This window comes from Equus caballus, chromosome 14 (assembly GCF_041296265.1).
Source record: "Equus caballus isolate H_3958 breed thoroughbred chromosome 14, TB-T2T, whole genome shotgun sequence".
Classification (NCBI taxonomy): domain Eukaryota; kingdom Metazoa; phylum Chordata; class Mammalia; order Perissodactyla; family Equidae; genus Equus; species Equus caballus.
In genome coordinates, this window is record NC_091697.1 from 28093573 (window position 1) to 28111245 (window position 17673).

Genomic DNA, 17673 nt, shown 5'->3' on the forward strand with positions numbered 1-17673 from the left:
TTTCCAGTCTGTTAATTTTCTTGCCCTTCCTCTGAACCTAAGCCTGTTATACTGTCAATGTTATCTTTTGCTAAAATGTAAAGAGCTTAAATTTAGGAGTTAGACACACATGAATATAAATCTTGATTTTGTTCCTGAGCCAATAAACACTCTCACTCAAGTACACAAACTCTGTTACTCCATGGCCCCATTAAGTAATTTTGGTTTAATGCTCAGCAGAAATAAGCCTATCTGTGAAAGCAATTTTTCTCTTTTCAGAAGCTCTGTTGTTAGAGATAAAGAATCACACTATGGAGATAGTGACAAATTTCCTTTACTTGTTTTTGTATCCACATGATTATAAAAAAACAAACAGTGTTAATGGCCACTTTTGGCAAAAACACACAGTGTTCAAAGGATTACATTCTTTGGACAGGTTTTATTCCCAGGATATCAAACCCCTTGGCCATGACAGCAGCTACGGCTTCACACAGCAGCATACGCCACATGTTCACCTTCAACACTTTTCCTGAGAAAAGAGAAAAAAAGAATAATTTGTTTTTCTTTTTGAAAACCATTATTAAACAATCTATGTTACTTCTGGACTTTAGTGAGAAGTAAGGAACCTAACCCATAGATGTTTTTGGCTTCAACTAGAACCACCTTCACCTTAAACTATTAAGACTGACAATCCAAGAAAGAAAGGTGTTTCTGTTCAACAAATCTGTTTTTAACTGATAATCAAGACAAGAGATACAAGGTCTGCAATGATTAGAACTACAAATTCTATCTTTCCTTTTGAGATTTAGAGTTCTTTCCTAGGCCATGTTTCAAAATAAGTATAAACTTTAATTCCATGATAATGGTGAGATTTTTTTTCCCAATAAAGTTCTAGTTCTCAAGTATGATCCTCGCAAATGCCTACTTGTCCTGGAACACATTAATTCAGTCTACTTCATTACGGATGTGACATGACAGAGTAGTAAGCCTAAGGTAAGAAAATACAGTATTTTTTTTCCAAGGGCAGTTTCCAATATCAAGAAACCCCAAGACTCAATCTGGGACCGTCGGTCACACTTCTTGTGTTGGAAATGTCCTATTCCTAGTGGTCTTCCAACTGTTTTCCTTGGAGCCCTATAGTACCATGCCACATGCCTGAGGGAGGGGAAAATAGTCTGTTTGGGAATGGGAAGAATTTTATTGATGCTTTTATTAGAGCTGGTTTGATTTCATCTGTTATATGTGACATGGATCACTGTGCAACTGTTCGGGAAAAAAGGGGAGGAGTTTCCATAAATAAAACAAGTTGAAAACCACCCACACCCAATTCAAATAAAAACCCCATCCCCAATATGTCCACTGGGTGAAATGCTCACCAGTTTGTCGATCTTTCTCCACACAATAGCAGCTATCATAGAATTCTGTGAAAGTAGTTGCCAGCTCATAGATATAATCACAGAGTGTGTGGAGAAATAAGTCATCTAAAATCTTTTGCAGAATCTCAGGGAACCGTAAAATGCATCGGCCTAGTTTCCATTCTTTCTCATGGTCCAAAATGATCTTGGTCTCTCGAGCAGCTTTCTGGAGCATCTCTTCATCAATATTGGCAAGACGTGCAATAGACCTGAAAAATCAGGCAACAGCCATTGTTCTGTTTGTCATATTCTTCTCCACTCGAAAACATGTAATAAAAAGTGACTGATGTAAATTAGAAATTATCAATTGATTCAAAATAAAACAACGTTGTACCACAATTACCTGATTCTAGTGAAGGCATACAACAAGTAAGCAGCCGTGTTTCCTCTGTCGTCCAGCATTTTGTCAAAGGAAAAGATGTAGTCATTCAACCGGTTATGGGAAAGATCAGCATATTTGATACAGCCATAAGCAACGGACGTCTGAGCAGCCTTCAATTCCTCTGCAGTTAAGACCTTTTGGATAAACAAATAATACTTCACAGCCTACTGACCACTGTTTTTGTTCTGGTGTCTCACAGACAGAAGATGTGGGTAGGGAGCATCTAATAGTGCTCTTTTATCAGTAAACTTTAATAAATATTGACAATGAGGTAGAACAACATGGGTAAATCTACAAAGAGGAGAGTAATGATAATATAACTCATCAGCTCTGCATAACAAAGAACGTTTCTATGAGAAACTTGATTTGTAAAATATAAAGTGTCATCTGGAATACTTTTTATCCAATGTATTCAGTAAATATGAAACTGGAAGCACCAATTATTAGTTTATAACCACTTCATTCCATAAAGATTCTGAGGTAGCTCATAGGAAACCAAGTAATACAGTAAAATAAAAAAACAAGCGTCAAGTAATTAACTGAAATCAAAACAGGGCATCAAGAGTATATTCTGAAGCATTATTAGGCCACAAGTAAGTGACTAATGATTTCTGTTCCAGATATGAATAGGGTACTTGCAGTAGACTAACCCTCGCACCAAAAGCAACTATTTAAAAGCTGGATAAACTATATGAAACAACCATTTGAAGTCACCAGAGAGCATCAACTCAAGCAAAGTTTTAGGGGTTACAGTCTTTGGGAAAAAGGAAACACAGAAAATGAGTCTCACAGTGCCCTGGCTTTTCCTCTGAGGGCATTTTCCAAATCACTATGTGGTGGGCAAAAGGGGGACAAACTCCAAGCAGAAAGAGTGGTCTTATTGGGGTAAGAAGGCTGAGTTCACAGTTTGAGGCTGCCAAAGTGAGGAACCACAGAGAAGTGAAAAACTGTGAACACATTTCTTTCAAATTGTCCAAGGCTGCATTAACAAGGCAAGACTCCCAAAAAATCCAGCAGGAAAGCGCAAGTGGGTGGTTGAAGAGCTGAGCAAAGATTTCTGCAGCTGTGTGAGGCCGGTGAGTTCCAACAGCAGCAAGGTGAAAGGGCACTGGTAAACACCCCGGTGAAACTAGAAGGGCTATATTTCAGGAGCAGGGACCTCACCCTAGGAGTAAAGGTAAAATTGAAATACAGCCATGCGGCACTTAACGAAAAGGATGCACTCTCAGAAATGCGTCTGAGAAAGGCGATTTGGTAGACATGCAAACACCACAGAGTGTACTTACACAAACTTAGATGGTACAGCCTACTACAGACCTAGGCTACATGGTACTAATCTTATGGGACCACCATCATATAGGCGTCCTTCAACAGAAACGTCTTTATGCAGCCCATGACTGTAGTTCAGCCCTAACAAAGGCCAAGACCAAGACTGACAGGACTATAAAAACCAGCTGGTATGCTACCTGCCAGCCAGAAGAAATAACTAAAAACCAAGGGGGGAGAGATAAGACAATAGAAACAAAAAAAGACAACAACTTGAAAGTCTAGAATTGTTGCTGATCTTCCTCAGCAAAAAGAGGAGGATTGGCCGTGGATGTTAGCTCAGGGCTAATCTCCTCCCCCCAAAAAAGAAAAAGAAAATATTAATTACAAAGGGGAAAACATAACTTTACAGTGGATAAAACCGATAGCATCCCCTTAACAAAGTGATCAAAATTAATATTAACAATCATGAGACTTACCAACATCATGTACCTCCTGAAATAATGAAGTGAGGACTCCACATCTATTCTTGTCAAGACTGAATAATCTGAATTTAATCCTGAGGAAGCATCTGACAAATCTAGCTGAGGGACATTCTACAAAAAACTGACCAGTACTCTTGAAGAGTCAAGGGAATGAAAATCAAAGAAAGAGCAAGGAACTGCCCAGATTAAAAATGACTAAGGAGACATGATGACTAAACGCAACAAGTGATCCTGGACTACAAAAAGGACATTTGTGAGACAACTGGGAAACTTGAATAAGGTCTGCAGATTAGTTAGTAGTATTCTTATCAATGCTAATTTCCTGATTTTGATAATCATACTATGGTTTTGTAAGATATTAATATTTGAGGAAGCCAACAGAGCCATTTTTGTATGTCTACACTTATTTCAAAATGAAAAGTTAAACAAAAAGTATAATTAAGGTGTTCAAAAAACTAGAGAAAAAGAGGGACAAAATTGGATGAAAAGATGCAAAATTTCAAAAGATACTTGGAATACAGAACAGCAAAATATGGTATCTAAAGTAGAAAATATTAAAAATGAAGCACAGAGAGAAAAAAAGTGAACAAAAGTCAGAGTGTGAGAGACACATGGGACACAAAGCTCTAACATTATATTATATATGTACTTGGAATTCCAGAAATCCCACAGATTTAAGAATCTCAGCAACTCTCCAGCAGGATAAGTTCAAAAGAAGAAACAATTCCTCAGACCCCAACAAAAAGAAAACTCAAACCACCCTTAGGTACTTTTTAGTCAAAGTACCAAAACAAAGCCTAAGTAAAATAGTAAAAGCAGTCTGAGAAAAAGATACATTATCTTTAAAGGAGCATCAATGAGATAAGTGATATTCAAAAGAAACTATGGAAGCTGGAAGACAATGGAATGCTATTTTTAAAATGCTGAAAGACAGCTGTCAAACTAGAAATCTATACCTAATAAAAACATTGTTCAAACCTCATGGCAACATAAAGATGTTTTCAGATAAACAAATGCTGACAGAATTTGTCACAAGCAGATCTGCACTACAAAAAAAAATACTAAAAGGAGATCTTCCAACTGAAGGAAACTAATCCCACATGGAAGCAAAAAACTGCGGGATGGAATAAAGGGCACAGGAAAGGGCAAGTATGTGGAGAAATATAAAGGAATATTGACGGTTTAAAACAAACACTGGGCAAAAGACTTGAACAGACCCTTCACAAAAGAAGCTATACAGGGCTGGCCCGGTGGCACAATGGTTAAGTTCACACATTCCACTTTGGTAGTCTGGGGTTCACTGGTTCGGATCCTGGTACAGACATGGCACTGCTTGTAAAGCCATGCTGTGGCAGGTGTCCCACATATAAAAGCAGAGGAAGATGGGCATGGATGTTAGCTCAGGGCCAGTCTTCCTCAGCACAAAGAGGATTGGCAGCAGATGTTAGCTTAGGGCTAATCTTCCTCAAAAAAAAAAAAAAAAAAAGAGAGAAAAAAGAAAAAGAAGATATATAAATGGCTAATAAGCATAAGAAATGTAGTCAACATCATTACTCATCAGGGAAGTGCAAATATTAACCACAGTGAGATCCCACTAAACAAACTCACCAGAAAAGCTAAAAATAAAAGACTGACAAAATTAAGTGTTGGTGAAGATATGGAGCAACTGGAACAATTATATATTAGTGGTGGGAGTATATAATGGTTACAACTCTCTCGTTGGCAATTTTTAACAAAGTTGACCAAGCCAACTCTACAACCCAGCAATGACATTCCTAGATATATATCCAAGAGAAAAAGGGCATGTATCCTTAAATGGGCCTGAACAACAATGCTGAAATTAGTTTTTTATTCATAATAGCCAACAAATGAAAACAATCATAATGTCCATGATTATGCAGAATGGATAAACAAAATGTGGTATTCATACAACCAAATACTATTATTTAGCAATAAAAAGAAATGAACTACTGATATACTTGGAAATAGCACATACTTTATTCCGTTTATATAAAGTTCCAGAATAAACAAGAGATCTATGGTGATAGGAAACTTTCTGGGGTGATGGAAATATAACTTGATTGGCTGGTGTTACCACGTATGTATACGTGTAAAAACTCCTCAAACTTGTGGCATAGTGGTTAAGTTTGTGCACTCCACTTTGGTGGCTGGGGATTTGCAGGTTTGCATGCTGGGTGTGGACCTACATACTGCTCATTACGCCATGCTGTGGTGGCACCCCACATATAAAATGGAGGAGGGCTGGCACAGATGTTAGCTCAGGGACACTCTTCCTCAAGCAAAAAGAGGAAGATTGGCAATGGATGTTAGCTTGGGGCCAATCTTCCTCACCAAAAAAACCACTAAGTAGCTAGACTGGCCAAATTAATAAAAGAGCCAAAGCAATTTTTGGTCATCATGCAGACTAAACAAACTGATTAGGTGACCAAATTTTCCCCCTTTTCATCTGATTATGCCAGATGTGCTTAGGCCAGGACTAAAAGGCAAAACTACTCTGGAGATACCAGTGGGCAGACTTGGCAACCACCTATTGGAAGTAGAGAGGAAACTATTTTATAGTTAATTTTGCTGGCAATGGAAAGAGAGCAGGTGGGGAGAATGCAGCCTCACAGCCCGCCTTCATGTTCTCTGTACTGTCAGTAGTCTATCTGAACCAAACAAGAGCACTTCTCAAAGGATCATTTTTTGTGTTTGACTCTTTCACATCTATATTTTATCCTATTCTGTTTCTCTTTCTATAAGTTTACTCTTCCATTTACAGTAGTTATGTTCATTCCAAAATAGCACTTGACTTGCTAGAGAGTAAAAGACATAAGACTACGAATTTCAGTCCTTGACCTCTGTCATCGCCATCTTAGAAAATTGTTTTCTTGTCAAGCTTTCTTCATTTTGACATAGTTCTTCCAAATTCCACATGAATGCAACCACAGTCCTTACGGAGGGTGCCATGAAAGTCCATCACGTTGCCTACACTGACGGCTCATCAGTGGCCTTGGGCGTTGAGTGCTGTGACTAGGAACTCAGCAGATGTAGACTCTAATTTAGGAGAATCAAGCCGCCTCAGTCTGCAATATTTTCCTATCATTGGTTCAAAGTAGCGACAGGTGAATTGCCAATAAGAAGCAGAGATACTATGCCACATTAACAAAGGAGAAGGCCATGGCCTTTTGTAATAGACCAGAACTATATTTCCACAATAAATGCTCAGCAATTCATGAAACAAACTTATCCTGCAATAAAATCTGAGTAATATAATCCTATCCTAAGTGGATTGACTCTTTATAATCCCTCCCAGTTCTCTCAATAAAAGCAAAAATGAAAAATTACAACAATGCATGGTACACAATATGCAAACAAAGCCTTGGATTACCTTGTCTCTTTCTTTTTCCCTCAATTTGTCCATGGATCGTTTTAGTCCTTCTTCTAAGAGGTCTATGAGGCGCACTGTTTCACCGGAACGTGTTTTAAACTTCTTCCTAAAAAATTTTAAAAGCCCCAATTAAAAAGGTTTTGAAACAAAACTTCCGACTTAGAAATCTTTGAAAATGAAGGTCTGACGCTGCCTTATTCCACTCAGCAACCAGGGAAAATGCCAAAAGGAAGACTAAATGGGGGTACTTTCAAACGTCTTTCATCTACAGCCCTCAACTCAAAGCATTCTATGCCTTAGGCTTCTAATAGCCTTCTCTACATGTTCACCTTTAATACATTCCCTAAAAGGGAAAGAAAGAAGAGATTTATTAATCTGTTCATTTTCCTGAACATAAAGTTTGCCTTAGTTATTTTACCTTCTTGGAAAAATTAATAATAAAACACAATTTGCTTCTAGAATTGTTTGGGAAACAAATTCTTAACTGGAATCTCATTTGCATTTTCCTATATAGTAATTCCACTTGTTCAGTGGTAACCACACCTCGATGCATATTAGAATCAGCTAGAGAGCCTAAACAACAACAAAAAAAAGGATGCCGGGGCCCCATTCATATCTAGTGAAATCAGAATCTCTGTGGATGGGGCAAAAGCACTGATAAGCACTGCCCTGGGCAACTGCACTATTAAAAGCATTTCACAAAAATTGGATTCTACCTATTAAACAGAAGTTTGCATGACACCGAGCACATAATTTTTCTTTTTCTTTCTTTTTAAGCTAAAAATCTTTCAAATGCAACAATGGTAAAAATGAAGTATGCTTTTCTATCTAACACAAAGCCTACCAAAATAGCTGCAATATTTCCTATTAAAGTTATATTTTCAAAGAGTTGCCTAAGAAAAGATCTTCTTGACCTTTGTCACAGAATTTAAAAATGTTATCTATCATAAAGCCTAGCCAAAATGCTAAGGGAAGTCCCCCCTTAAAGTCTCTACTTTGCAGTAATTGATCTTTCCTTTTACTCCTTTACTGTACCTGCCTTGAACTTTTGTTTCTTTGTGTTGGTTTACTGCTCTGACTAGTGGTTCTAATACGAAGGATCTATACTTGACTATCGAGAGAGCTTTTAAAAAACAGATGCCTAATACCCAACTTAGACCTACTAAATCAGTAACTCCCCTGGTGGGGCCTGGCACACACATTTTAACAGGCTCCACAGAGAACTGCTCTGCTTTAGATGACAGGCTCCTTCAGGAGGCCATATTCTATGTATCTTCACGTACACACTGTGGAGAACCCAGCCAATGCCATGCATAGGAGGTAATCAATAATCAAAGCAAGTGTCCAGGGAATAGCAGGAAGGTGGTTAAGTAAAAGGATAAATTATTGTAAAAAGCCTTAAAACAGAAAATTCCACTAAAAAATAGATGGCAGAATCTGCGAGCATTTTAATGTAAATATTTAGATTATGGTAAGCTGCCACTGGTTAACTATCACTGAAATTATTCCTCCTTTTTATTGGTCTAGTATGCTTTAAGAACATGATGCCGAGAGTGCAGAAATATAAAACAAAAACCAAGAAAAAAAATCCCTTAGCCAGGACATGATAAACAAGTGAAATGCCTAGATATGAACAGTGGTGATAAATATCAGGTATAAAAGTAAATTTGATAATTTCACCCAACTGTAAGAATAATCATCCAAATGTTAGTCCAAAAAACCAACAGTGAAGAAAGTAAAATACTATAAACGATACTCAACTCATTGGCCAGTTTTTAATTACTTTCTTAGGACTACGAACACCATAAGGACCCACTGTCTTCTGATTCTAAAGTGCAGCTTGACAGATGACTCATGTTACAATTAAAACATGTTTGATGTTGACTCCAACAAGTCCTTTGATTTCCATACAATCTGTATCTAAAATAATACTGTGACATACCTAGCCTGCCTTTTATATACCTAATTAGGGTTTCCGTACATTGGCTGGCAGAGCATCTTGAGCTACTTCATGTGGTTTTCAGAAGCATTACCGCCTTTGTGTGATGGTAGTATTTGGGCTGTGTCACAATCTAAACTGCCATAGGGGCCGGCCCCGTGGCCAAGTGGTTCAAGTCCCACATGCTCCGCTTCAGCAGCCCAGGTTCACGGGTGCAGACCCACTCCACTCGTCAGTCATGCTATGGAGGCAGCCCATGTACAAAGCAGAGGAGGACTGGCACAGACGTTAGCTCAGAGCAGATCTTCCTCACTAAATAAAGAAATGGATAAGATGCTAGAGATTTTTAAGAGAGATGCTGATTAAATAGCTAAGTGATCCTCAGACACTATTGGATGCCAGATAATAAAAATTTTGTGCCTTTGAATTGATAAATACTATAAATAAATATTTGCTTGTGTTTACCTTTTTATTTCATAAACATTGAGCAGAACGTGGGGAAATGATTGGAAAACAGAAAAACAAAGCACGGCTACTAACATGTGGGTCTCAATAAACTTAGTATTTTTGAGATGAACATAAAAACGAGAGGCATGAAATCTTTTTTTTTTCTTTCCTAAAGATTGGCACCTGAGCTAACAACTGTTGCCAATCTTTTTTTTTTTTTTTTTCCCCTCTTCTCCCCAAAGCCCCCCAGTACATAGTTGTAGTTTCTAGTTGTGAATGCCTCTGGTTGTGCTACATGGGATGCTGCCTCAGTGTGGCCTGATGAGCAGTGCCATGTCCACACCCAGGATCCAAACTGGCGAAACCCTGGACCACCGAAGCAGGCCGTGTAAACTTAACCACTTGGCCATGGGGCTGGCCCCAAAAGCCATGAAATCTTAAAACTTGATTGGAATCTCAATAAACTTATACCTATTGACCAGGTGTTCAACTGTGAAGGAAAAAAGACATTTACAAAATGCTTGAAATATATTGTTGAATATTTTGTTTGAAATCTGAGGAGGAATGTAAGAGACTTTATAATTTAGATTTGTGGAAATGGAAACAGTTTTTATTATGTTAAGTCTATAGTCTGCTTTTCATTCAACTTTGTACAAACCTCCCTAAAAGGCAACATTCTCTGGCAGTGAGAAGACATAGGTACAAAATGGCTCAGCTGGGTTCACCGTCACAGCATATGTAGACTAAAGAAGAGAGGACCTTCTTAATTTTAATATGGTTATCAAATGAAAACATGGCCTCTTCCAAAGAAATCTGGGGCTCAGGTATGTCATTACCACCTTTAGATTTTCCAGACTTACTTGTCTTCCCCCAGCACCACACCAAATCCAGCATGAGACACTCGAGTTACTTTAGGGTCATACCAACCAATCATTTGAGCAGCTGCAAATATTGTCTGCAAATGCACAGACTACAAAGGAACAGAAATAGAAAGTTACTTGTTAAACTTTCTGATAATAAAAAACAACAAAGTTCTTGTGCTTAGGGATAAAGATTTGTAGAATTTAAATCACTCACAAATCTTGCAAGGCAAGTATAATTATAAAAGCTCCTTATTGCCTATACGAGACAGTAAGAACAGGACTTATACTTTCTATGTTCAAAGGTTTTTAAAGCAACTGAATTAAGGGCAGGATCGTGTGCAATAATTTCAACTAAATTTTAGGTCTCACAACCACCATTTCAGATAGGAATGGTCACTGAGGTTCAGAGAAGTAACCCCTTCCATTTTATGAAGACAGGCTGGAAAGTTGGGAAGTTTCCAAGTTGAGCCAAATCCAAACCCTGTTCTTTCTCCTATTATTGTTATTACTATTACTCTGAATTTTACTGTTATTACTGTTATTCTGAATTTTAGTCTTTCGGGAAAATTTATAGTCTTTCACTGCCAAATGCCACAAACCTCACCATACTGTCTCACCTCCAACTGGATAATGTAAAACCATATACAAATCTACAAACTCACTTGTCCATTGTCCACCACATAGATAATCATATCTGCTTTTTCCTCAAATAGTCTTTGTTTAATAGCAGCCAGGTCCGATGTATCATAGGTATAACCTCCATCTGATTTTACTATGGTTAATGGTATAGAACAGCCTGGGACAAACACAATCTTCCTGCCATCATCGACTTGCACAAATCCTAGGGGGAAAAAATCTTCATTAATAATGTTAACAGAACCCTGGAGGAATATACATGCTTAGCCATTGTAGGCTACTTAGTAGAGAGCTCAAGAAGTCAGATGACTTTTTTTCTCATCATGACCTACTATGAGCCTTGGAAAACGGCTACTGTCAAGGCTGTCTGAGCACCCAGGGTGTTTTCAGGGCACAAGTGAGATATCCTGGCAGTTTTCGGAACTCACATTACACTTGACTCCCAAACTCTTTGTAGAATACCTCGCTGGAGCCCACCTGCTCAGCAGACACAGAACATGGAAATCCATGCTTTGTTTTCAAGTTGGAGCCACAGGCTTCCTCTGGGAGAAAGGTGCAATTTCTATCACTGCCTCTTCAAAGGTACTAAAGGAAGTTAAAACTAACAGGATTCAGGAAACAAACATGGTAGCATTTAGAATTTGGAATGATTAGTGGAAAGAAAAAATTATGTTCATATACTCATGATGAAAAAGGCAAAATTCTTGGATGCAAGAAGGTACAGAAAAGAACACGATGATAATAACAGCTATATTTAAGTGCTACTATGTGCCAAATACTATGCACTAAGTCTTACACTTAACCTTTACAATAACTCTATGCAGTAAACACTATGATTGCTTTCTTAGGTTTATGAAACTGAGGCTTGGGAAGGTAAAGGGAGTACAAAATAATAGTTAAAAACAAGCTCTGAGGCTAGATGGCCTAGGTTTGAATCTCAGACTTACCACTTACTAGCTATGTGACCCTGTGAAGTTACTAACTTCTCTATGCTTCTTTCTTATAATTAAAAAAAAGTCTTTAAAATTTTATTGTCTTAAAAGTATGGTCCCTGGTCCATTCTTTTTCACCATTCACCAAAATAAACTCAAAATGGATCAAAGACCTAAAGGTGAGACCTGAAACTATAAGGCTTCTGGAAGAAAACGAAGGCAGTACACTCTTTGACATCAGTATTAAAAGGATCTTTTCGGACACCATGCCTTCTCAGAGAAGGGAAACAATAGAAAGAATAAACAAATGGGACTTCAACAGATTAAAGAGCTTCTTCAAGGCAAATGAAAACAGGATTGAAACAAAAAAACAACCCACTAACTGGGAAAAAATATTTGCAAGTCATATATCTGACAAAGGCTTAACATCCATAATATATAAAGAACTCTCGCAACTCAACAACAAAACATCAAACAACCCAATCAAAAAATGGGCTGGAGACATGAACAGACATTTCTCCAAAGAAGATATACTGATGGCCAATAGGCACATGAAAAGATGCTCATCATCGCTGATCATCAGGGAAATGCAAATCAAAACTACACTAAGATATCACCTTACACCCGTTAGAATGACAAAAATACCTAAAACTAATAGCAAGAAATGTTGGAGAGGTTGCGGAGAAAAAGGAACCCTCATACACTGCTGGTGGGAATGCAAACTGGTGCAGCCACTATGGAAAACAGTATGGAGATTCCTCAAAAAATTAAAAATAGAACTACCATACGATCCAGCCATCCCACTACTGGGTATTTATCCAAAGAGCTTGAGGTCAGCAATCCCAAAAGTCCTATGCACCCCAATGTTTATTGCAGCACTGTTTACAATAGCCAAGACGTGGAAGCAACCTAAGTGTCCAGCAACAGACGAATGGATAAAGAAGATGTGGTACATATATACAATGGAATACTACTCAGCTGCAAAACAGAACAAAATCATTCCATTTGCAATAACATGGATGGACCTTGAGAGAATTATGTTAAGTGAAATAAGCCAGCGAGAGAAGGACAATCTGTGTATGACTCCACTCATATGAGGAATTTAAAATTATGGACTAAGAACAGTTTAGTGGATACCAGGGGAAAGGTGGGGTGCGGGGTAGGCACAAAGGGTGAAGTGGTGCACCTACAACATGACTGACAAACATTAATGTACAACTGAAATTTCACAAGATTGTAACCTATCAATAACTCAATAAAAAAAAAAAGTATGGTCCCTGGGCCCCAGATTATGATTAATAAACACTATTTCCCATTCAAAGAAACAGGGTTTCTTGGAGATAGCAGATTAGCTGATTCCAGAGCTAATGCAGGAAATGTATAGAATAATTCTGGCATACTGTGTACCAAAAAGCAAGTAAACTATCAAAGACTACTGGGGTCAAGAAAAAACAAAAAACAGAAAAGACAACTTGAGAAGGCTACCATCAGCCAAAAATGGGACAATTTGAGTATTAAAAAAGAATAATAAAGACAAATGATTGAAAAATATAAAATATATTAAGCCTCATTGACAGTAAATAAATATAGTAAACTCAGCTGTCATATCTGGAAGATATTAAGAAACTAATTTATCATCCTGAAATTTGATAAAGAAAAATAAAGAACAAAGCATTTATACTACTTGTCTTACATGAACTGTACCGCAGGATAACCAAAACAATTATGGGACAAAGTTCTGCACAGGAGAATTCAAAACAAACAAAGAAGGAATGACAATACTACTGTTTCCCAGCCTCCAATGCAGTAATGAATCAGTCATGATCATCAATAGATTCTAAAACCAGTAGGGGAATGTCTAATGGGAAAATTTACGGATAGATCAGGGTGACAACACCTGAACCCACTAATCCATCTTAACATCCAAGAAAGAGAGCCAACCACACATTATTTGCATTCTTGCAAATAAGCAAAAGATCAAACAAAACCAGGAAGAAAACACAAACCAAAATTTAAACAGGTCATTTTAGAAAATACAGATAGAGGAATTATGTTAAACAACACCATATGGGAAATTCTTTAAGACAAATGGCCCCGTTTCTTCAACAACAAAAGAGAAAGAAGGGAGCAGGGGGACAGGAGAAACTTACGGATTTACAGAATTTAAGATAAATATTAAGCAAATGCAAAGTGCAGACTCTGAAGAAAACCTAATGATTAATAAAGATTTATGAATCAACTTGGGAAATTTGAAATCTTGATTGGCTATTAAACAATATTAAGAAATTATTAATTTTCATACAGCAAGAACAGTATTGTGTTTTTGGGGTGGGAGGGACTATTCTTTTAGAGACGTATAATGAACGTAGTTATAGATGAAATTATATGATACAAGCAGTGTGTAAAGGAAGGTATAAATTAATACAATTTGCCTGTATTCATAATTATTGAAGTTGAGAGAAGAGTGCATGGAGTTGAGGGTCACTATAATATTCTCTCCACTTTTGCCTGTTTGAAAATTTCCATAATAAGTTAAAAAAAAAAAGGTAAAGGACATACCTCTATCTTCAAATTCCTTTACAATGTCATTCATCCTATCTTGATAGAAGGATTCCCCCCTCTCTATTAAGGAGATGTCCAATGCGTCATAGATTTTATTAAACTCTACGGAGAAAAAGGTCACCAAACATGAAAATGTATAACAATTCAAACAAACAGGAAACATGCATCTTATAATAAAAGAAATGTATAATTTAATTGAAATATTTGGAAGAAAATTAATTACATTAAAAATGTAGGATATAGGACATCATATGTATACTGCCATTTTGAAAATGTGGCAAGAATATGGTAAGATACACAACAAAATATTAACAATGGGTGAGACTATAAATAATTTTATTTACTTATTTATTTTTGAGGAAGATTAGCCCTGAGCTAACATCTGCTGCCAATCCTCCTCTTTTTGCTGAGGAAGATTAGCCTTGAGCTAACATCTGTGCCCATCTTCCTTTACTTTATAAGTGGGACGCCTGCCATAGCATGGCTTGATAAGCGGTGGGTAGGTCTGCACCCGGGATCTGACCTGCTGAACCCTGGGCCTTCGAAGCAGAACGTGCCAAGTTAACTGCTGCACCACTGGGCTGGCCTCTCTAAATAATTTTTATTTTCTTTTTTCCTATTTACATTTACTTTTTTGTACGAGAAACATGAACTTTTTGTGTAACTTTTAAAAAATTTACTCTTAAGAAATGTAAATGAGAAGAAAAAAAGAAAAGTCTTTCCTATGTGGAGATTGAATATTGATTTTCTTAGTTTGTTTATCCTAATTTTACCATTTACTGGTCTGTCTAGCCATACGTCAGTGACAGAGTATTACCTACCATAGCATTATAAGACATTTTATTAGCTAGTGCTGCAAAACAGCCACCATTAGCCTTCTTTTTCAAAGATCTACCGGCTATTCTTACCCATTTATTCTTCAAAGTGACCTGTAAAATTACTTCATCAAGTTGGAAAACTTGAAATTGTCTTAAAACAACAAATGAATTGGAGAACTAGGGAACTTTGCATGAGACTCTATTCAAATATCTATTACATCCTGTTGTCTATTTCTCTTCATTTTGGTCCTATACACGTCTGGATAAATTTATTCTTTTTATAGCTCTGGTTGGTAATGTAAAGATCTTTTCTACTTTCCTTAATTAATTTTTGCTGACTTTGAAGAAAGTTAAATCTTGCACCTACCTGTCTTAATAAATTTTCTTAATAGTTATTTCAGTTTCAGAAAAATATTCAAGAAAAAATCTACTTGCCAGTCCTTGAAAGTTTAACATGTAATTCAAAACCAATCCTGAATAAAGACTCAAGGACTACATGTAATAGTATTTGTTGGACGAATGAACGAAGCTCAGAAATTCACCTTGGCGGGAGACATCACAGATAAGCTTCCAAGCTTTTGTGATATCTGGATTTTTACTCTGAAGCAGAACTACACACTGGTATGCACGCTTTTTAAATTCTTCCTCAGTATCAAATCTCTTCTTGGATTCCTGTGTTTAAAAAAAAAGTAAGGTTTGTAAAAAGAGCCAACTCATATTTCTAGATAAAGAATTTCATTCCTTAAATAAAAAAACCCAAATCAAAAAAACCTACAGAAAAAAAGGTGATCGATGGAAACTAGACCTGTGGTGGTGAACACAATGTAGTATATACACAAGTCAAATTATAATAATGTACACCTGAAACCTATAATGTTACAAACCAATGCTGTCTAAAAAAACAAACAAAAAACCAAAAACAACAAACCCAAGAGTGAGGAAGTGAAAATCTAAAACACCTGAACAAAAACAACAGAACAAGTGCTCTCACTCAATAGCCAAGAATACTGTTACAAATGAACGTGACAAAGAACCCAATTATTTCTTTTGAAATAATTTTTCTTGAAAATACAAAATTCTTACCACAGTGCTACCACCACTTTTCCAATTCACAAAAGCCTACTTCACACCAATGCTTTTGTGTGCAAGGAGAGTAATAAAGAATAGCTAACAGGTGGGGCTGAATTTTCTGTGCTCCACTTTCTGTTCCGGATGTGGTCCTCGATGAGTAATGAGTTTTTTTGTAATTAAAAATAAAGTTGTTTTTGGGGCCGGCCTGGTGGCACAGCAGTTCATTATACATGTTCTGCTTCGGCGGCCCGGGGTTCACCGGTTTGGATCCCGGGTACGGACATGGCACTGCTTGACAAGCCATGCTGTGGTAGGCTTAAAGGTATAAAGTAGGTATAAAGTAGAGGAAGATGGGCACAGATGTTAGCTCAGGGTCAGCCTTTCTCAGCATAAAGAGGAGGACTGGCAGCAGTTAGCTCAGGGCTAATCTTCCTCAAAATTAAATAAATAAATAAATAAAGTTGCTTTCATTACTTTATTTCTAAATTGAAAGCAACACATCCTTACTGAAAAAAAAAAAAAAAGGTTATTGCTAATCTCACCACCCCAAACTAACCAATGATGACACTTTACTGCATAATTCTAGACATTTCTTTGCAAACACACACCTACGTGTTTTAACAAAAACTGGAAATATAACCTTTTCTTTCACTGTGGTTTTTAAATTTAACAATGTATTATAAACATTTTCTTGTATTAACAGATCTGCCTCATTATAATCAGAGCATGGAATTCCAAGAGATAATTATAACATTAGTTATTTTACCCTGTCTCATATCAGCAAACATTTAGTTTCTTCTCAACAGAAAATACTGAAAGACAAAAGCTCCTTCCCCAAAAACCCCCAAACAAACAAACCCACAATTGTTTACTTTTTAACATAGTAATCTCATTCTCGGTAAGGTGTCTAACATTAAGAAATAATTTTTAAAAGGTAAAAAAATGTACATTTATGAAGTTGTCTACTCTACAGCTAAGAGGCCCTCAAAAATGGAAAAACAAAAAAGGGACAGGGGCTGACCCAGTGGCATACTGGTTAAGTGTGCACACTCTGCTTTGGCGGCCAGAGTTCTCGGGTTCAGATCCTGGGTGCAGACCTCGCACTGCTCGTCCAGCCATACTGTGGCAGCAACCCACAGAAAGTAGACAAAGACTAGCACAGATGTTAGCTCAGCAACAATCCTCCTCAAGCAAACAGAGGAAGATTGGCAAAAGATGTTAGCTCAGGGTCAATCTTCCTCAAAAAAAAAAAAAAAAAAAAAAGAAACAAAAATCAACATCAGGGATTAATGTAAACTTTGGCACACCAATCCAACAAAACAATGTAGTCACATCATAAAGTAACACAAGAGAGTTCATAATAAAATGTTAAATAAGTACAATACCCAAATGATGCTGTAATCACAAATGATTTAATAAATGTTTGTATATGGATAGTCAAGAACTCAAAGCAAGCTGACCAGTGATTGATCTAAAATTATAGTTTA

The 17673-nt window shown here is 37.0% G+C and overlaps 1 protein-coding gene across 1 annotated transcript in view; it reads right to left on the reverse strand.

Moving 5' to 3' along the window:
- Positions 1 to 297: 297 nt before the first annotated feature.
- RARS1 (arginyl-tRNA synthetase 1) overlaps positions 298 to 17673 on the reverse strand; it is a 29049-nt gene continuing 11673 nt past the window's right edge. Inside the window, exons 8-15 of the mRNA XM_001503271.6 lie at positions 15658 to 15787; positions 14295 to 14399; positions 10830 to 11008; positions 10165 to 10274; positions 6919 to 7024; positions 1738 to 1910; positions 1356 to 1603; positions 298 to 508 (exon numbers count right to left, since the gene is read on the reverse strand). Of these exons, the coding sequence (XP_001503321.1) occupies positions 399 to 508; positions 1356 to 1603; positions 1738 to 1910; positions 6919 to 7024; positions 10165 to 10274; positions 10830 to 11008; positions 14295 to 14399; positions 15658 to 15787 (1161 nt within the window). The 3' untranslated portion in view covers positions 298 to 398. The remainder of the gene's footprint in view (positions 509 to 1355; positions 1604 to 1737; positions 1911 to 6918; positions 7025 to 10164; positions 10275 to 10829; positions 11009 to 14294; positions 14400 to 15657; positions 15788 to 17673) is intronic.